The 21,368-nt window shown below is 41.2% G+C and overlaps 2 protein-coding genes across 12 annotated transcripts in view; one reads left to right on the top strand and one right to left on the bottom strand.

The window, feature by feature from the left end:
* The window catches only part of LETM2 (leucine zipper and EF-hand containing transmembrane protein 2), a 32,811-nt gene extending 30,619 nt beyond the window's left edge, over positions 1-2,192 (bottom strand). For 2 of the 5 annotated variants that reach the window (XM_066380368.1, XM_066380370.1), the window contains exons 1-2: positions 2,069-2,192; positions 187-267 (exon numbers count right to left, since the gene is read on the bottom strand). In XM_066380368.1, the coding sequence (XP_066236465.1) occupies positions 187-233 (47 nt within the window). In that variant the 5' untranslated portion in view covers positions 234-267; positions 2,069-2,192. The other 3 variants (XM_066380369.1, XM_066380371.1, XM_066380372.1) reach the window with 3 other exon arrangements.
* A 4,557-nt stretch (positions 2,193-6,749) lies between these two features.
* NSD3 (nuclear receptor binding SET domain protein 3) overlaps positions 6,750-21,368 on the top strand; it is a 143,526-nt gene continuing 128,907 nt past the window's right edge. For 4 of the 7 annotated variants that reach the window (XM_066380356.1, XM_066380350.1, XM_066380352.1 and 1 more), the window contains exon 1: positions 7,360-7,877. The gene's annotated coding sequence lies outside the window, so the exon portion shown is untranslated. Of the gene's footprint in view, positions 6,824-7,359; positions 7,878-19,793; positions 19,934-21,368 lie in introns of those variants that run through there. The other 3 variants (XM_066380353.1, XM_066380351.1, XM_066380354.1) reach the window with 2 other exon arrangements.

Raw genomic sequence — 21,368 nt, 5'->3', positions numbered from 1 at the left:
TTCTAAAGCATTTAGAAAATTTTGGATAAGTATAAATACACTAAAATGTCAGCTAAAAACCAACATAGTTAAAACCAACAAAGCTTTGATTGTGTCTTAAGCCTGTCTTTCTACATATATCTTTTCCATCTAGAAGGATAAAGTTCATATAGATATTGGGGAGAACAGGAAGATTCCAAGGCTTACCTTGTTCTGGCAATAGCTAAGACTGTATTATAATTGTAGAAGGCCATATTTATATTTGTCTCAACTTGTCAACATACAGACCTAGATAGAAGTAAACAATTCAATATCTGAAAAAACACATCAATTATAAAGATATCAGGATTTAAGTGTTTTTTAACTATTGTAAGGGTAAAATATTTGCACATTCTATTCAAGATGTAAAAATATCAAGATCATGTCCAACAATCATGAATAATATAATATTTTCTTGCCCTGGCCAGATGGCTTGGTTAGTTAGAGCATCGTCTGGAAACACAAAGGTTGCCAGTTCGATCCCTGGTTTCTCTCTCTCTTCCCCTTCCCATCTCTCTTTAAAATCAATAAAATAAACATTAAAAAGTAGTTTCTTATACCTAGATTTGAGAATGGTACTTGAGATCCCAACAAACCAAAATGACCTTTAACATGATGATGCTCATGATGGTGATATTGTCTTCAAAGACAGTTTGATTTCTGGTCAATAGTACCTAGTAATTTACTTAAATGGTTGCCAAATATTCAAGAAGCTGAGCAAGGTACACTTATTTGTAACCTAAAAATACAGGTAGCAAGAAAATATTCTGGATTTGTTTTCAGTTAGCTTTTTTCCCATATTTGACCAAGCTGCCCCAAACTTTAAAAGATTGAAAGTACTTATTTAAGTAGCAGTGAAGATATACGTGGTATCTACTAATAGTTCAAGTGTAGGGAAACCGGTTTCCTACCCTAGTGAGTCTCCACAAACCCTTAAATAAGCTTTACAGAAACCTTCCTCCACCCTGTGGCGCTTTTCAAGCCAAGGGCCGTAAGGAGCCCTAGTATCTGCTAGTGTCAACTCCCCTTTCCTGCCGCTGGGAAAAGAGTAGCAGGGTTTCTAGTGGACCGAAACCTCAACCGGAGCTGACATTTTGATCAAGAGTTAAAATAATACTTTGGCACATGTGAGTTCAGACTAAGAACGGGCGTCCCCATGCTGGAGGGAGACCAGACACCATCAAGCGGCCAGTCCGCTCTCCCGCCCGGGGTACTCTGGCGGTGAGATGCCGACAACCACTTCCCGGGCGGGCGGGCGGGCGGGGCCGGGCGGGCCGCGAGCCCCGCCTACGTGGACGCACCGCCCACGGCCGCACGCCGGGGCAACGGGCCGCCGGGGACCTTCGCTTCCTGCCCTCAGCTGCAGGGTGCGGAATGCACGGGCGCCTTCTTGAGCGGGTGGCTTTTGTTCACGTGGTGTTGGCGGGCCGTGTTTACTGTGGGGCCTGGGGGTGTTTCTTTGTATTTCGATGTGGGAGTGGTGCAGGCGCGGGGACCACGAACCTTGTTGGCGACCCGGATTTATGGAAGGTAGACAAGAAGCAAGGCACGGGGTACGGGAGAGAGAGGAGGAAGCGAAACACGAAGGAGGGGAAATGAGGCTGAGCTCCGAAGTTGTTGGGCGGGCAGGGGGGACGGGTCAAGCGCTGAAGAGAGCGCAGTGGGCAACTGGAAGCAGTCGGGAAAACGGGGCGCTGACAGGAGGAGCGGGAAGCCGGGAGCGGCTCCGCAGGAAGCCAGGCAGCCACGGTCCACCAAGTCACTGCCTGAGGACTGGGGCGTGGGCCCGCCCACCCCTACCTCCTCTGGCCGGCTCCCGGGAACGGCTGCCTTAGACCTCCAGTCCCTTCCCGATCCCCCTTCCCCAACACCCCAAGCTGGACCGGCCTAGGCCGTCTCTATGGCTCCATCTCTTTCCTCCCCGGTGACGTCACTCTGAGTGACGACATCACCCACCAATGGGGTCTCAAATTCTGGAGACCGAGGGCGTCCTTCGCTGTCACATCCTTGGAGGCTACGAGGTCGAGTTCCCAGCAGCAAAATGACTTACTTCCTTATCGGGTGTAGTTTAAGTAGACTCTGTGCTGGGGGCGGGGGCGGATGCCCGAGACTGATGTTCTTCTGCCTGTCCACAGTCTGTAGGTTGTGGATTAACCCTCCCCGAAAATCCTTCATTGAAAGCTGGATTAAAGCTTCGACCCTCTCTACAGCGCAATATGCCTGATAGTCGCCATGGTAACCGTCTTGGAGTCAGGAATTACATCACTCTCTTGTATTTCCTTTCGTCTCCCACTCCTTCCAACTGCGCAGCTGCGGCGGCGGCGGCGGGGCGGAGGAGTGGAAAGAGGGAGGGGCTGAGAGGGCGGGAATGGTAAGGAAAACAACCCTCTGGCCCAAGACTGGAATGCTGTGTAATCTGAATTTGCTTTATAAATGTTCTTTTAACAGTTATTGTTTATAATCAGTGCTTCCTTTAAAATCTCGATATTAAAAATATATATTAAAGCAGCTGTGCAGTTTAGAGGATAGGAAAATGAAAAATCTAGAAATGTTCTCCCTCCCTAGATATCTCTACCCATCCGTTTTATATACCTCTAGGAGGAAGAAAAAACATTTTGGTTGCTCACTTTGACTAACATCAGACAGCAAGGAATAGCTTTCTCATGGAGAAAATTTCTCTTAACATGTTAGCTAATCACAGACTTTATCATCTGGGCTGCACATTTGTAAGAATGAAAGATGGCGGTGTTAAATTTCAGTTTTGATTTTTTTTTAATGCAGACTGCTTTTAATCCGCAAAACATTTTTCATCTAGTAATTTACATGGCTCAACTGTTAACTTGGCAAAACTTTTCATGTTGGCCACTAGGGGGCCCTTTGTGCATGTCTGATGCCCAACTCTCCACGTAAAGGTTTCACTTCACGTTCTGTATTGACAAGAATTAACAAGATCTACAATGCTTTGGTCCTTTAACCTTTTATTTCTTTTCCTGAAAATTGCCGACGGTAAATTTTAAGCTCTTAAAGGATAGGGCATAATTTTCACATTAATTTCATAAATTAATCACTGCACTACCATATATACCCATAGTTTTATAGAAAAGATCATAGGATGCAAATATTTTCCTCTTAGTTCCTTGGGAGACATTTTATATATTTTATACCAAGAAATATTCTTATTCGTGCATTGTATTCACTTACAACCAAGCACAGTGAAAATCATTAAGTATTCATAAACCGGATGAATGATACCAAGATCACTATTTGAAAGATGGAACTAGATTTTCTACCATGTCCATATGTTAGCAAGCCTAATCTGAAAAGAGAAGAGTTAAGAATCTTTCTTAACCTGACCAGGTGGTGGCGCAGTGGATAGAGCGTAGGCCTGGGATGTGGAGGACCCAGGTTTGAGACCCTGAGGTCGCCAGCTTGAGCATGGCTCATCTGGTTTGAGCAAAGCTTACCAGCTTGGACCCAAGGTCGCTGGCTTGAGCAAGGGGTTACTCGGTCTGCTGAAGGCCCACAGTCAAGGCACATATGAAAAAGCAATCAATGAACAACTAAGGTGTCGCAACAAAAAACTGATGATTGATGCTTCTCATCTCTCTGTGTTCCTGTCAGTCTGTCTCTCTCTCTGACTCTCGCTCTGTCTCAGTAAAGAAAAAAGAATCTTTCTTATTAAAATTCATTTGTTCAAAGCAATGTCTGCCTTTTCCTGTTATTGGGACTGGGAACTTTTGACTTTCAGAATAAGTGTTTTATAACATAAGGAGTTTTTAGTTACAATCTTCAAAAGAGAAACAAGAAAAATTTTTTCTTCTCTCCAACTCTGGCCCTGGTTGTTTAATTGCCGTCTTAGTGGTCTGTTTGCTCATGCTTTTTCTTCTCTGAAGAGAGAGGTTCTGAACCTCAGATGTTAGATGCTAAAAATGTAGTTTTTTTGTGACAGAGACAGAGAGAGTCAGAGGGACAGATAGGGACCGACAGAAAGAAAGGGAGAGAGATGAGAAGCATCAATTCTTCGTTTCAGCTCCTTAGTTGTTCATTGATTGCTTTCTCATATGTGCCTTGACTGGGGGGCTACAGCAAAAATGTAGTTTTTTTGTGACAGAGACAGAGAAAGTCAGAGGGACAGATAGGGACAGACAGAAAGGGAGAGAGATGAGAAGCATCAATTCTTCGTTTCAGCTCCTTAGTTGTTCATTGATTGCTTTCTCATATGTGCTTTGACTGGGGGGCGGGGTGGGGGGCTATAGCAGAGGAAGTGATTTCTTGCTAAAGCCAGCGACCCTGGGCTCAAGCTGGTGAGCTTTCTCAAACTAGATGAGCCCGCACTCAAACTTGAGACCTCGGGGTCTCGAACCTGGGTCCTCCGCATCCCAGTCCAACGCTCTATCCACTGTGCCACCATCTGGTCAGGCAAAATGTAGTTATTTTTAGTGGCCATTTCCGCCAATGTAGCTCCCGATCAAATATTATTAACAATGTATTTTCTAATGTTTTTCAGGAAGAGACTATGCATCTACTTCACATAACATTTTTTTCTTTTTTTAGAGAGACAGAGAGAGAAACACTCATTTGTTGTTCTACCTACCTGTGCATTCATTGGTCACTTTCCATATGTGCCCTGACCTGGGATCAAACCTGCAACCTCGGTGTTTCAGGACAACTCTCTAACCAACTGAGCTAACTGGCCAGGGCTCACAAAACTTTTTTTTAATTTTTTTATTTGAGAGAGAGAGAGGAAGGGACAGAAAGAAACATTGATTACTGTTCTACTTATTCATGCATTCATTGGTTGATTCTTGTATGAGCCTTGACTGGGGATCAAACCTACAGCATTGGCTAATTGGGATTATACTTAACCAACTGAGCTACCAGAGCAGGGCTACTTCACATAACTCTAATTTTAAACTCTTGTCTGCATAGTTTTAGAAGAAAAGCAAAATAAAATCCCCAGGGACAACCAGATTCTCCTCAAGGGAAAAATCCAGGTGTCCGGTCAAGGCAACAATTTATCAGCAAAATGAGGGAAGGTGGAAAAGAAGGTGAAGGGACAAAGAATAATAGGGAAAAAAGAGAAAAGATAATTTAACCTTTCTTCCCAGGAAATAGAGTCAAACTAAAATAAGCTCAGGTGGCCCCCTTTGGCAGTCTGTGTTCCAAAAAGGCATTTAGGCATTTAAAATAAAAGTGTTTTGCCCTGGCCTGTTGGCTCAGTGGATAGCATGTCACCCCTGCGTGTGGACATCCTGGGTTCAATCCTCTGTCAGGGCACAGAAGAGAAACGATCATCTCCTTCTCTTCCCTTCTCCCTTTTTCTCTCTCTTCCCCTCTTGCAGTAAGGGACTCGGTTAGTCCCAGTGTCCACCTCAGGCTCTGAGGATAGCTGGGTTGATTTGAGCATAGGCCCAAGACAGGGTTGCCGAGTGGATCCTGGTTGGGGCGGTCTGGGTGCATGTGGGAATCTATCTCCCCTCCTTTCACTTAAAAAAAAGTGATCTTATTGATTCCTTTAACTTGTGTCACTACACAAAGCATAGACACTACACAAGCATAGTTTTAGAAATATTTAATGATTAAATAGTAATGGGACTGCTTAATTCTGAATATCATCTTTTGCATTATCAAGTTATGTTTTAAAAAAACTAAAATGATTGATCTGTAGGAATCTTTTTTTTTAACAAATCTTTTTTTTTTATTTATTTATTCATTTGAGAGAGAGAGAGAGAGAGAGAGAGAGAGAGAGAAGAGAGAGACAGGGGGACAGGGGGGAGGAGCTGGAAGCATCAACTCCTATATGTGCCCTGACCAGGCAAGCCCAGGGTTTCAAACCGGTGACCTCAGCATTTCCAGGTCGACGCTTTATCCACTGCGCCACCACAGGCCAGGCGGAATCTTTTTTTTAATTGATTTTAGAGAGAAAGGAAAGAGGAGAGAGAGAGAGAGAGACAAGAAGATTGATCTGATCCTGTATGTGCCCTGATCAGGAATCGAACCAGCAACCTTTGTGCTTCAGTGTGCCACTCTAACAGTGGGAGCTATCCAGCCAGGGCTGTAGGAATCTTTTCATTTCTTATTTAAGTGGTATTTAAAGAGTCTAGGAATTTCTTGTAACGCTACAAAATAGATCAGCACTATAAAGTTTATGAAGAGTATATCTAGTAGCGACATGGGTTTATTATTCTCAGAACAGAGAGCAGTTTCGGTTTCCTTATCTGATTGCTGCCTGCAACGTTCCAGTCATTTTCAACAGTCCCCAGGAAATATCATCAAATCTGCACACTCCTGCAAGAACAGTTCACTGTGTCACCCCTACCTACCCACCCACGACCTTCCATTGTTAAACATAAATTTCCTAGGATGGGGAGAGATAGAGGGTTACAAAGAATTTTGATTCCGTCTTCCTCTTTTCATTCTTGCGTGAACTCTGCCTAGGACAAATGCCCTCACATCCCTGGAAAGGAAGGCCTGGCAGGGAGCAGCAAAAGGCCCAGGCACGTGATGGGCACAGAGCCCTCCGGGTCCCTCGGGGTCTGGGGTGCAGTCGGCGCTTACGTCCTTCTAGTTACCCATAAGCCTCCGGGCCCGCAGTGCGAGCAGGAAGAAGGCGTGTGGGCCCGGGTGGCTGCTAGAGAGGTCGGCACTTCCCCACGGAGGTTGAGATGCCGCCAAGGCCTTCTAATTCTTGCAGGGGAAGGGGGGGGGGGGGGGGCATCCGGCTGAAACAGGCATGGCTGAAAGAGGGACTGCCCCCGAGGATCAAGTCTGAAATTGCTGGCGTGGTGTCCAGACGCAGATCCAGGTGGAATACGCAGCGCTTCTCTGACAGCTGTCGGACAGGAGATAGCTGAGGAGGCACATAAATTGTTCTCTTTCCCGGTCGTCTTAACCGGGCGCCCGTTAGTAGTTATTTCTAACATCTAGGGATTGTATGGCAGCGCCGCTCTGAGGTGGACCGTACAGTGTTTAATAAGTGTGCTGTTATTTAACATGTGATACGCAAGGACATAGTTTTAGCTCACAGGCCCAACCTTTTTAACCTGTCGTCCCTATCTTCCAGTTTCGTTTAGACTCTCCTTCGCATCTGTCCTTCTTGCCCCTCTGCCTTTATCGCCTGCGGTCTCACTTCTCGTCTGGACTCCCTCGGGTTGCTCACATTTCTGGTTTTCGCTCCGGCCCCTCCTTCCCGCCCCGCCGACGAGCCTCTTCCTTCTTTCGCCCCCCCGCGCCCCAAGCCCGAGACTGCATTTCCCGGTAGGCGCTGCGGCCGGCAGCCAATAAGCGGCTGAAGATTTGGCGGCGGCGGCGACGGCGGCGGCGCTCCGAGAGTCGGGCGGGGGGAGGGGGGGGGCTTTGTGCGCGGCGTCGGTGGCGGCGGCGGGAGCGGGCGGCGGCGGCAGCGGCAGTGGCAGCGACGGCCAGGATCGAGGCGGAGGCCGCGGGGAACTGTCCACTGGTCGCCGCGGAGAGGCGTGCGAAAGCCGACTGGAGCCGGGCGGACCCCGCTGCCCCGGTCCGGCCGCCAGCCACAGGCTCCTTTCTGGTAGCAGCGGCTGCGCGGCGAGCCCCATCCCTCCACCTCCCCTGCGTTCCCCACCTCCCGCAGCCTTCCTCCTCTCCGCTCCGCTCCGCTCCGCGCCGGGCCCGGCCGTGGCCCTCTTCTGCGCCCGCCGCCATGGCAGAGGCATCTGGCGCGAGGGAAATCTAGCCCGGGGATTTCATGCGGCCTAGCTTGGTTCCGTCTCCTCCCCCCGCAGCCCCGGCGGCTGCCCGCACCCGAGCCCCACTCCGGGCCTCCGTGTCTCTCCAGTGATCGTACTGACACGGCCGGGGGGTTAGAATGGAACAAACTGAAGGTAAAGTGTATGCGTGCGTGTTTGTGTGTATGTGTATGTGTATGTGTATGTGTATGGGAAGCGCCGAGGAGGGAGAGACCTAGGGATGGGACCAGGGTAGGGAGAGAGACCCTAACCGGGATGCGAGGACAGGCGAGTGGCCTGCAAGGGTTCGTATGAGTGCGTGATTGTGTGTATGTGTATGGGAAGCGCCGAGGAGGGAGAGACCTAGGGATGGGACCAGGGTAGGGAGAGAGACCCTAACTGGGATGCGGGGACAGGCGAGTGGCCTGCAAGGGTTCGAGGGGACCCTAGAAGGAGGAACAGATGGCAAGGTGGGGTGTATGAAGGGGATTGGGAGGTGGGGCAGGGGAGGTGGGATTGGGATAAGAGATGGAGTGGCGCTGAGCTGGGAATTGGGAGTACGTAGAGGTGGGATGGGGGCGGGGATTAAGATGGAACGGGGGAGGGGCAGGGAAAGAGAAGCAGAGTTAGGTTTGGAGACCTGGGTGGACTGAGAAATAGGGAGGTTTGGAGTGGAGGGTGGGAACTTAGAAGTCTGGGGGAAGGAGATAGAATTTGATGGAGAAACGGGCATCAAGGGAGAAACGACTGAATGAAGTGGAGGAAAAGGTGGATTAGGTAAAGGGAGGAGAAACGATTTGAGACAGGATGCAAAAGGAAGATAGGAATAGACTCAGGAAACTGGAAGACCTAGTATTGGGATAGGCAAGGAAATTAACTGAATGTTGAAAATGATGGTAACCAGCGAGCAGACAGCACAGAGTGGGAGGAAAAGAAAGGAAAGGGGGTTATTAAAGTGTTAGGAAGGAAAGCCTTTTGTTCCTATATTTGTACGTTTTCAGTACCTTTTTTAAGGCTGGAGAATAGAGAAGCAAGTGGTTATGGTGTTGTGATTGCTGTGAAATGGGGAGGTGTGGGTTTTACCCTTTTGAGGGAGGAGAAGTGTTAGTGTTGTAGCAAGACAGGGAGACATATGGCCATAATTTGATGGTTTTGGTAAGGGAGTGAAGATTTCAGATTTAAAGGGGGCAGGGGCAGCCATGTTTGCTGCCAGGCACTGCAGTGTAAATAAATTCCTTCTCTCTGATACCGGTATGAATCTGGAAGGGGCCATTTCAGATGGTTAACCCCCTTTCTATTCATGAACTCTTGCCTTACATCTTGAGGTCATTTAAAATCATTCATAACCACCAAGGAGGTAGTGATGTTTTCCATCTTGTGTTTTGCTGCCCCCTCTTCCTCTCTTCCTTCTGGTTCCAAACAAGACATGCTAATGAACTGCAGTGTAAAATTTAACCCTTTTTATAAAGTTAAGACTATATTTTTACCAGCTGAAGGAATCATTTCTACTCTCATTTCAAACATGACCACGAAAAGTCTTTTAAATATTCATTTGTTTCAGAGGCCTGGGAAGCAGTCAACATGTTTTCTGCAATTCTTTAAGTAAACAAGGAAATTGCATCGGTTATTTTACTTGGGCTTGTGCTCTTGGCAGAGCATCGTGTGGGGGTGAGAAGGGTAGGAAGATCTGCTTGTCGTAGATTATCTGCTTGCTGTATTTTGAATGTTAGAAAATTAGAAATGTGTGTAGTATTTTAAAATGGTGTTTCTGATAGCTCTGCCTTCCCTTTGCTTTCACGGAGCTAGCTCGGTACAATCTTCCAATGCCAGTTCAGCATACTGCAACAATCTAAGAAATAGGCATGCCGCTCTCAGACCCTCACTGAGGTGCCAATATTTTTGGTGGGAACTTCAGGTCACTCAGGAAAGCTATAGTAATTCCTTAGTGTATTCAAATATAACTATCTGTGTGATAAGAAATAGTTACTATTCTAAAAGTTTAAATCCTGACAAATTTACAGTAGCTAAATTAAGTGAAACCTTTTATTTTTATATTGAAAAGGATTAAATGTATGTATGATCTCTTGTTTTATAATTGTAATTTAAACTTGAATCCATCGTATTGATATTGAAACTGTTCTGTAATACCAGGAAGGCTTGTTAAAATATGATGGACCCAAACCAGTTGTACTACATGTTGATTTAATCTACCTTAATGCAACATTTTTTTAGTTGTTACATAGAAGTTTAGGATATGTTCTTGGTCTTTTTGAAAAATTAAATTGAATATCGTTAGACTGGTAATTTGTGAGAGTGCTTTTAAGTATGTAGGCCAGATTAACAGTTTAGAGTACTTTGATTTAATAATATTCATCCTGAATTTTTGAAAATTTTGTGAGGAAAAGTTCCACTCAAAAAGCCATTTAGTAAGCTTTTTTGGAATTTATTTGTATGGAGGTTATATTTTTATATCTCCACTTGTTTGATATGTTATTTGTGATTACATCATAATTATGTGCACTATAAGTGCCATAAAATTTCAGGAAAATGAGAAGTTGTATATTAAAAAAAAAACTCATGTTGGCAGCTTGAATTACTTAAAAAAAAAGCATATTCCTATGTATTCGGTATTTTGTGAAGTTCAGGGTCCCTTGTCCAATTGTCATGAGTACTCTGGCTCCTTGGGTAGTATGTATCCATATAATGAAGAAGGCTCTTCTAGTAAAATAATTAAAACTCAGACTTTGCACTGATTACCATATCCATTAGCCCACCTGCTACCTGTGAGAAATTTTTTTAAAACCTAAAGTCAATAATTATCTATTATGCAGACCTGACTAAATGAGTTTTGGATAAAGGAAATTGGTTGTCTTTGAGATTGGTCATCTTTGAATGAATTATCAATCTGATTCTAAATACTCTTCAGTTTGTGGAGTTTATAATAACATTCATAATAATCATAGTTATAGCTGCTATTAGTTGTCGTCTTACCATGTGCTATGCTAGGGGCCTTAAATGCATGATTTTCTTTTACCTTCCAGAGAGTTGTGTGAGGTTAGTACTATAAACTTTTTGCAGACGTGAAAATTGAGGTAAAGTGGCCTAATAACATCTCACAGATGGTAAATGGCAAAGCCAATATTTAAACCCAGGTTTTTTCTAATTATGGAACCTGAATCAGCAGACCTTATAGTTGTTTTTTTAATTTATTAAAATAATACATGTTCACCTGACCAGTGGTGGCACAGCGGATAAAGCATTGACCTGGATGAAATGCTGAGGTTGCCGGTCCCTGGCCTTGCCTGGTCAGGGCACATGTGAGAAGCAGCTACTAGGAGTTGATGCTTCCTGCTCCCCCCCTTCTCCTCTCTCTAATATCAATAAATAAAATCTTTAAAAAATAATAGTAATATATATTCATTATTTAAATTTTCCCCCAAATATAAAAGGCTAAGAGGTTTAAAAAAAGTTACCACCATACTTTGGTGGTAACCCACTGGTGACCATTTGAAGTTTCTTTTGTATCGTAGAACATTTTTGTACATATATGTATTTCTGTCTTAAAATGCATAATGATTGGGCTATACCATCTGCATTTTGTATTTTTAACAGGTTGTCTGGGTCATCCATTTAAACGAACACTTAGGTATCTACAGCTCTTTTTAAGGGTCATATAGTATTCCATTATTTGGAATCTTGTTTCACATTTGGTTGTTAACAGTTTTTGATATTTTAAGTAATAGAGCAGGTCCTGAAGTAAGATCCTAACATCCTATTTAAATAGAAAACACTTTAATATACAAGAGAGAAAACTGAAACTTTGGCAACAACCTGTTACCTGCCTCTTTACACCACAACACATTACTTCATTATTATGAAAGTATTTGAGCTTTCTGGGAAAGCACAAATTGAGGGAGAATTGCCAAGATTAGGCACATTTAGTATAATGAATGCAAGAGGATTAAGTTGCACTGAGGCAAAGGATCATGCTTCTATTTTTTTATATCTTGTCCACTGTTTTATGTATAGCTTATGTGTGAGGGTCATGTCCAAGTGTCCTGAAGTTTGTGTTTTGTGTAACGAAATGGTTTGGGGCAGAATTTTTTCTATTTTATTAAAATTATCAATAAAGCCTGACCAGGCGGTGGCACAGTGGATAGAGCGTCGGACTGGGCTTCGGAAGACCCAGGTTCGAGACCCCGAGGTCTCCAACTTGAGCACAGGCTCATCTGGTTGGAGCAAAAGCTCACTGGCTTAAGCCCAAAGGTCACTGGCTCCAGCAAGGGGTTACTCCGTCTGCTGAAGGCCCGCGGTCAAGGCATATATGAGAAAGCAATCAGTGAACAGCTAAGGTGTTGCAACACGCAACGAAAAACTAATGATTGATGCTTCTCATCTCTCCGTTCCTGTCTGTCTGTCTCTGTCTATCCCTCTCTCTGACTCTCTGTCGCTGTAAAAAAAAAAAAAATTATCAATAAAATAAGATAGCAATGAAATGAAAAAATAAGAGGTCCGTTATGGTCCTGGAAAACAACTTGGAAAGAAAATTGAACACTGGTAAATTTTTTTAAATGAACTAAAAATATTCATTGAAAACAAGTTAAAGAAATCTTAGCAGGCACTGTTGATTATCTAGAAAATAAATAACCATGGATACTTATTTATTTGGTTCTTTTAAAACAAAAAGATAGTCTGTTTTAGACACTTCACATATTAAAATTATTAAAGATTTAAAAAGGTTTAGAATTTTATATTTCTATAATCTACTTCTTGATGCAATGCTGTTTTTAGTTTTACTTTAAGAAAAGTAGAGTCAATTATATTTGAAAGAACAATTAAGATGATTTATTCCTTTGTTATTAAACATGTCCAGCATTTGAGTTTTAAATGAATGAGCTTTATTTCTGCAAGCTAATCTTTTAATAAATATTAATTATGGTATATTTAAGAAATTGATTATACTTTGACTACTTTTTTTTAAATTAATTAATTAATTTTTTACAGAGACAGAGAGTGAGTCAGAGAGAGGGATAGATAGGGACAGACAGGAACAGAGAGAGATGAGAAGCATCAATCATTAGTTTTTCATTGCCCGTTGCAACACCTTAGTTGTTCATTGATTGATTTCTCATATTTGCCTTGACTGCGGGCCTTCAGCAGACCGAGTAACCCCTTGCTGGAGCCAGCGACCTTGGGTTCAAGCTGGTGGGTTTTTGCTCAAACCAGATGAGCCTGCGCTCAAGCTGGCGACCTCGGGGTCTTGAACCTGGGTCCTCTGCATCCCAGTTTGACGCTCTATCCACTGCACCACCACCTGGTCAGGCCTTTGACTACTTTTTTAAAGCTTACAGGTTTTGGTTTTTATTGTTTATCTTCTTAAGTACTTAATAAGTACTTTTAAACAATTGTTTTGTGTAGTGCCTCTATAGTGTGGCATGAAAAAAAGTTAAAAGCATATTTTAAATTTTATGAATTAGAGAATTTCAGTTTTTTACTAGATAGATGTGTGTTGTTACTCTTAAAGTACATCTATTTATTGACAAGATTTTGAATTTGAAAACCTCTTTGAAAGTGGGTTTTTGGCTTATTATAAAATTTAAATGTGGATCTGTGTCATTGTTGACTCATCTACAATGATAACTTTTCTTATTAGGTTCCCTTTTTCTTCTAGAGGTAGGCTATATTGAGGAGAAAGTGAATAAGAAAATGAATTTTAATATTCATACAGTTTCCATTTTTAACCACAGAAATATATTATTCCCTAATACCTCACATTTATATTATACTATCTGAAATGTTGCTAGAATCCCCACACAATAATTCAGCATTTTTCCTTTTAAACATGAAGTGAAAGCACAAGAATTATTTAACCTAATTTAAAGATGGAAATTGAGATTTCAGGAACTCCCTGGCTAAATAGACTGTCATGCTAAGCAGCATAAGATTTTCAGATTTCAGTCTGATTACTTTTTAGATGATTAAATATATATGGGTGTGTGTTTCTTGACATTCTCTCTTTTTAAAAAATTTTTATTTATTGATTTCAGCAAGAGGGGAAGGAAAAAGAGACTGGAATATTGTGTTCCTGTATGTGCCCTGACCAGGAATCAAACCTCTGTGCTTCGGGACGGTGCTCTAACCCAGTAGTCCCTAACCTTTTTTGGGCCACAGACTGATTTAATGTCAAAATATTTTCACGAACCAGCCTTTAGGGTGGGATGGATAAATGTATCACGTGACCGAGACAAGTGTCAAGAGTTAGTCTTAGACGGATGTAACAGAGGGAATCTGGTCATTTTGTAAAAATAAAACACTGTTCAAACTTAAATATAAATAAAACGGAAATAATGTAAGTTAGTTATTCTTTCTCTGTGGACCGGTACCAAATGGCCCACGGACCAGTACCGGTCTTGGGGTTGGGGACCACTGCTCTAACCAATCGAGCTATCATCCAGCCAGGGCTTTTGACCTTTTTTAGCCTGCATTATTCTTACTTTGACAGATAATTAAATATTAATTTTTAATGTAAGGATAGAGTATTTTTTGCCATCGGACCTGCTTTTTCTTATTTCGGTGTAACTTATATACAGGGTTCCTGAAATATTTAAGTAGATGTTTTAAACTTAAGAAATGTGCCTGACCTGTGGTGGCGCAGTGGATAAAGTGTGGACCTGGAAATGCTGAGGTCACCGGTTGGAAACCCTGGGCTTGCCTGGTCAAGGCACATATGGGAGTTGATGCTTCCAGCTCCTCCTCCCCTTCTCTCTCTGTCTCTCCCTCTCCTCTCTAAAATGAATTAAAAAAGAAAGAAAGAAAGAAATGTGTGGCTTCCTGGGATTTTGTGCATAAAAAAAAATTAGTTTATCAAATTGATTTGAGATGAAGAAAATTAAGAAGTTTTATATGGAGACTTGCGTAGTGGCCTTTTGGCGATAGCCAAGACAGTATTGCATCTCTTGTTTTGTTTTGTTTTGGTTTTGATTGTTTTAGAGAGAGAGAGGAAGGGGGGGGGTCGAGAGAGAAGCATTCATTTATTATTCTGCTTCAGGGGTAGTCAACCTTTTTATACCTACCGCCCACTTTTGTATCTCTGTTAGTAGTAAAATTTTCTAACCGCCCACTGGTACCACTGTACTTCCCTATAAAGTAGGGAAGTAACTTTATAAAATTTATAAAGCAGAGTTACAGCAAGTTAAAGCATATAATAATAATTACTTACCAAGTACTTTATGTTGGATTTTTGCTAAGTTTGGCAGAATAAATCTTTATAAAACAACTTACTATAGTTAAATCTATCTTTTTATTTATACTTTGGTTGCTCCACTACCGCCTACCATGAAAGCTAGAACGCCCACTAGTGGGCGGTAGGGACCAGGTTGACTACCACTGTTCTACTTAGTTGAGCATTCAATGGTTGGTTCCCATATGTACCTTGACCGAGGATGAAACCTGCAACCTTGACATTTCTAGGTGATGCTCTGACTGAGCTAATTGGCCAGGACCTAGGCCTATATAATTAACTGTTGCAAACTTGTCACCATTTTGAAATTATGGTTTTCTTTATTTTTTTCTTCCCTCTCTCTCTCCTTTCCTCCCTCCCTCTCCCCCTCTCCCTCCCTCCCTTTTTTTTTTTTTTTCTTTTTTTTTCTATTTTTCTGAAGTTAGAAGCCGAGAGGCAGTCAGACAGACTGCCGCATGTGCACGACCGGGATCCACTCGGCATGCCCACCAGGGGCGATGCTCTGTTTCTGCTGGAGCCATTCTAGTGCCTGAGGTGGAGGCCATGGAGCCGTCCTCAGTGCCCAGGCCAACTTTGTTCCAATGGAGCTTTGGCTGCAGGAGGGGAAGAGAGAGACAGAGAGGAAGGAGAGGGGGAGGGGTGGAGAAGCAGATGAGCGCTTTTCCTGTGTGCTCTGGCTGGGAAGCGAACCTGGGACTTCCACATGCTGGGCCGACGCTCTACCACTGAGCCAGCCAGCCAGGGCTCCTTCCTTCTTTCTTTCTTTCTTTTTTTAAAGGATCTTGGTTCTTTATTTTATAAGGAGAGGAAAGGAGAGAGAAAGAGAAGGAGAGACAGGAACATCGATCTGCTCCTGTTTGTGTCCTGACCGAGGATGGAACCAGCAACCTTCGCACATTGGGACAATGTTCTAACCAACTGAGCTATCTGGCCAGGGCTTGTTTTCTTTTGTAAGAGAGGTTTGCTTTGCTCTGACTGACCTTCACCCTGGCAGTTCTATTTGCTTTAAGCCATTTAACAAAACATCCTTTTATTTTATTTTTTTAAACTCAGTGGTCAGTGGAGTGTAGGGCAAGAGCCAAGGAGATCTGAGTTCCTGTTCCTACTGTAGCTCTCACCACCAAGCTCAGTCACTGTTCTTACCTCTGAAGTAGAGATGATAATGGCTACTTTCTGGAGCTCTAGGGCTCCAAATTAGAAGTGTTACTAGGCATATAGCTGATAATAAATGACTTTTTTTTAATATAAGAAAAATAACGCATGCAAAATGAACTAATTTTTAGTTGGCCTAAACTCACTTTCCTAGAAGTTAAAAGTTGAAAGTTAACTGATTCTTGATCAGAATGTTTGCATGGGTTATGTGGGCGTTTCTCAGTTGGTAAGAAAATTCGTGCCAGTACAGGTATGAACATGAAGTTAACTTTCCAGTCCAAATTTACTTGCACTGTTGCTATAACAACAGCATGATGACTATAGCTTCATCAACACTTAGTGTTTTAATTAAGCAAATGGGGGATATGTAAATTTTAAGTTATGGTTGAAGTTACTTATGTTCTTTTATTGCTTATTTTGAAAACGAAGTGTTGAACCTAAAATGCTAAAATGCTAAACCTGATGAACCAAAAAAAGAGTGGGTCTTTAAAGGAAGGATAAAAGGTATATATTATCTTAGATATTATGATAAATTGCTTAGTGCTTTAAAAACCATGTATCACTCCTGCAGAACGTTTTCTTTATTTCTTGCTATGGTGAATGAATACAAGGGAGGAGAAAGTAAAATTTGAACATTTAGAAAACTTTAAGAACCACACTGAGAAACCATTTTGTTATAATTTAAGTTTGTTGGGGAAAGAGGTAGGAAAATATGTGGGTGAACTTGTTGGTTTACTGGATTTCATAGCGCATGGAACACTATGACTGATACAAGGTACTTAGTTTGTAGTGATTTTCAGTGTGAACCAGTACCCTTGATTAAGGGATTGTAAAGCAAGGTAAATTTTCCTCAAGTCTATTGTGGATGGGTGCGGTCAAGGATAAAGTCAAGACAGTTGAGGTTAGACCAAATAAGGAAAATAGGGTGTTTTACTAGTAAGTTTTGTGTTGATACAAGGCAGTTCAATAGTAATGTGGTTCAATCAGGAAAAAATAAGAATGATAAAGCACCCTACAATGTTGTGTAGCTTAATGGATTCATAGTCAAGTGAAACTTGTAATTATATTTAGTGACAGGAATAATTGTATTTCACTTCATGCAAGTCACTTCCTAATATATTTTAATGTCCTTGACAATTCTTTCTCTTAACACATTTTTAGTAGACGAAAAAAAATTTTTTAGTCGAAAAATTTTAAGTGAAAGTTTCAGCAAATATTTGGGGTGACAACACTAGAGGTAAGCAGATTCTGGAGTAGTAGTTATGCTTTTAAAACTAGTGTTGCTATGCCTGACCAGGCAGTGGCACAGTAGATAGAGTGCCGTCCTGGCATGCTGAGGACCCAGACCTTGAAGTCTCTGGCTTGAGCCGTGGACTCACCAGCTTGTGTGTGGGATCATAGATATAACCCCATGGTCTCTGGCTTGAGCCCAAGGTTGCTGGCTTGATTGGAGGGCCTGGCGGCCCTCCCCCACCCCTTTCTACCCCCACCCCCACCCCCATTGAGGCACATATGAGAAAGCAGTCAAAGAACTGAAGTGCCACAACTATGAGTTGATGCTTCTCATTTTGTTCCCTTGCTCTCTGTACGTCTAGACCTGTCTGTCTCTGTCTTTTACTCACTAAGGAAAAAACAAATAGTATCGCTCAAAAAATTTTTTTTTTAATTTTATTGATTTTAGAGAGAGAGGAAGGGGAAGAGGAAGACAGAAATATCAATCTGTTCCCATATGATCCCTGACAGGATCAAACCCACAAATTCTGCATATCAGGATGATGCTTTAACCCAGTGGTTTTCAACCTTTTTACACTTGAGGACTGATGAAAATAGAATTATCCTGAGCATATGCAGAAGTCACCCTGAGAATAAGTGAATTTGACTAAGATCATTGAATCTATAATCTTCATATAACATCATGGTGGTTAATTCTTTTGTGCACTGGCACGAAATTTCTGGCAGACCGGGGCAAAAATTTAAAATAAAAATTAAAAGGCAGTGTATACTTCTCTAACACACCTTGATTATTAGAGAATTTTGTAGAAAGAAATATGGTGATCATGCTGATTTTACCCCCTAAAATTTTATTTATATAAAGCGGTGTTGGTTGTAAAATTCATCATAATTGCTTGCTATTTCGAATAATGAACATCTTTAATAATGTTATGATAGATGAAATATTGAAATTAATTTTTTAACCGTATATATTTGTGTCAGAGTGAAAAGCCAAACCATATATTTATGTATTAATAAGTAGGATGAATCACAGACCATTCTTCCATTTTTGGGGGTCATTTCAGGTTATCTGGATCACCTGATTTAACCTACATTATGGGATATAAAGAAAAGCCTAAAGATATAGCTGTTCAATTTTTTTTTAATAGCTGTTCAAAATTCATGTAGTTAGAGTTAGAATCAGAACTGAAGCTCAAGTTTCATGATTTCAAGCCCCTTTGCTTGTCCCCTGGTTTATCTGAGTGTGCATTATTCTAGCATATTGATCTGACTGTGGGTGCTGAGGATAGCTCAGCTGATTTGAATACTGGCTGCAGACTGGGTCGCCGTTTGGATTCTGGTCGGGGCGGATGTGGCAGTCTCTCTCTCCTCTCACTTAAAAAAAAAAGATTAAAAGTTTATGATAACTTTATTTTTATAAGCTTTTTGGGGATGTTTTTCTTTGGTCAAATATAAAAAAATATATTTTTAAAATATTTATTTTATTGATTTTAGAGAGAGGAAGGGAGAGAGCAGGAGATAGACCGGAACATTGATCTGTTCCTGTATGTACCTGACCAGTGATCGAACCAGCAGCCTCTGAACTCTGGGATGATGCTCTAACCAACCAACTGAGCTATCCAGCCAGGGCTGAAAAATAATTTACAGCAGCATTGTCCAATAGAATTTTCCATGAGGATGGAAATACCTGTGCTGTCCAATGGTAGTCATTAGCCACATGTGGATATTGCGCGCTTAAAATGAGGCTTGTATACCTGAGGACTAAATTTTTCAGCTTACTTAATTCTGGTTTGTTTAAAATTAAATAGCTGTGCATAGCTAGGACAGATTTAGATATTCTCAGTGAAGGAAAAGAATTAAGTAGAAGTAGACATTTTTACATTCATTGCTGTTGTGATTACTGTATTTGTATGTTTTTGTGGGTTTGAGTTTTTAAAATCTCACTTTTCCAAAATGCTTAGTATCTTAGCAAATAAATCCATTGATATGAAACAACTTAGTGATAGTTATTTGAAAGCTAAAGTATTTTTTTAATTCTTTTAATCAATGTAGTTAACAACTAATCTACTGACCAACAATATGTTTTCATATCAGTAGTATTTTGAAGTATATAGTTATGGTTAAATAATATTTAAAGTTTAAGCTTTTTATATTATATGGAATGCTTGAGTAAACTATTCTTCAAATCTTTTTACTGTAGCCGTACTTCAAAGCCTCTGAAACAAACAGAACTAGATAGGATATAAAAGATATGCCTGATGATTATTTCTTTACTTCTTTTGCTCCAATATCTCTATGTGACTAATTCCTGGTTTTGATTCCATTAATATTTTTTATAGCAGTCTAGCTCGCCAGTCACTGTATCATATTACTCTGTTTTATTAGCTTAACACTATCTGAAATTTTCTTGTTCATGAGACCAGAATCTCTTTCCTTTGATTTCTCAGGACCTAGAACAGGGTCTGGTACATAGTTGGTGTTCAGTAATGAACTATGCCACAAACAAAACAAATGAAAAAAAGGATTCTGTGAGGAGTAAGATCTATATCTGGAGTAACATGCCACTTGGTGTCTGGGAATAGGAAAGGTGAGACTCGGTTTTTTATTATTTATTTAGAGAATTATTTACTTGGTGGTGTTGGTGTGGGTAATTTAAGGTGACTAGTTATGATTTTATATAGAAATGTTTCACCAGGAACTCTTATTTTAAAAACAAACTTGTTCATACATACCCATATGTACTAACTATCCATGTAAAATGCAGTAGAGTAGTCAAAATGGACAAAAGTGTGAGAAAATATTATTCATGGTCAGTTTTTGAGTATTTACCTTCATTTCCTAACTTCTTAGAAGTTAAGGAATTTACTCAGTCATTTGTATGCCATTGGTTGGAACAGCGAGAACTGCCAAGTCCTCAGTTCCCAGTGTGGTGGACACAGTCACTTGAACTGACAAAAGCAGTATTTGGCTGATAATTGGTTTGAATTACCTGAGAGTAGTTGGAGATCATTTTTTTTTAATTTTTTATTTATTGATTTTAGCGAGAGAAGAAGGGGGGAGGAGAGACAAGAACATCTAGTTATTCCTGTATGTCCTGACCGGGAATTGAACCTGCATTCTCTGTACTTCGGGACCATGCTCTAACCCAGTGGTCCCCAACCCCTGGGCCGTGGACCAGTACCGGTCCGTGGGCCATTTGGTACCGGTTTGCAGAGATATAATAAATAACTTACATTATTTTCGTTTTATTTATATTTAAGTCTGAACAATGTTTTATTTTAAAAAAATGACCATATTCCTTCTGTTACATCAGTCTAAGATTCATTCTTGATGCTTGTCTCGGTCACATGATACAATTTATCCGTCCCACCCTAAAGGCTGGTCCGTGAAAATATTTTCTGACATTAAACCGGTCTGTGGCCCAAAAAAGGTTGAGGACCACTGCTCTAACCCACCAAGCTATACAGCCAAGGGCCAAATATTTTCTTATAGTAAATATTTCTTATAGAAATTAGTGATTTAATTCTGATTTTGAAATGCCAACATGGTAAGTAGAACGAATTTTATTTTCATTTACCTATTGCTATACATATCTTTAAATAGTTAGATAATGTTTTATGTTGTGAGCAAAAACCTTTTTATTTAGGGAATTTACACATAATTTTTACCTTTATAAAATAAATTTCCACTGAGTTATTCATTAGAAAAAATATTGGCTTAATATAATTATTTTGCATGCTGATGAGAGCCTTTTCTTTTTAAACTGTGGCTATTATATGTTTAAATGAACAGTTTGAAAAAAAATTTTTTTTTTGACAGAAACAGAAACTTGGAGAGAGGGACAAATAAGGACAGACAGACAGGAAGGGAAAGAGATGAGAAGCATCAATTCTTGGTTGCGGTATCTTAGTTGTTCATTGATTGCTTTCTCATATGTGCCTTGACCGGGGTCTATGGCATAGCAAGTAACCCCTTGCTCAAGCCAGTGACCTTGGGTTGAAGCTGGTGAGCCTGTGCTCAAG

The sequence above is a fragment of the Saccopteryx leptura genome, chromosome 4 (genome assembly GCF_036850995.1).
Source record: "Saccopteryx leptura isolate mSacLep1 chromosome 4, mSacLep1_pri_phased_curated, whole genome shotgun sequence".
Classification (NCBI taxonomy): domain Eukaryota; kingdom Metazoa; phylum Chordata; class Mammalia; order Chiroptera; family Emballonuridae; genus Saccopteryx; species Saccopteryx leptura.
The sequence above is the reverse complement of the archived record's forward strand: the minus strand, read 5'-3'. Positions and strand labels throughout refer to the sequence as shown.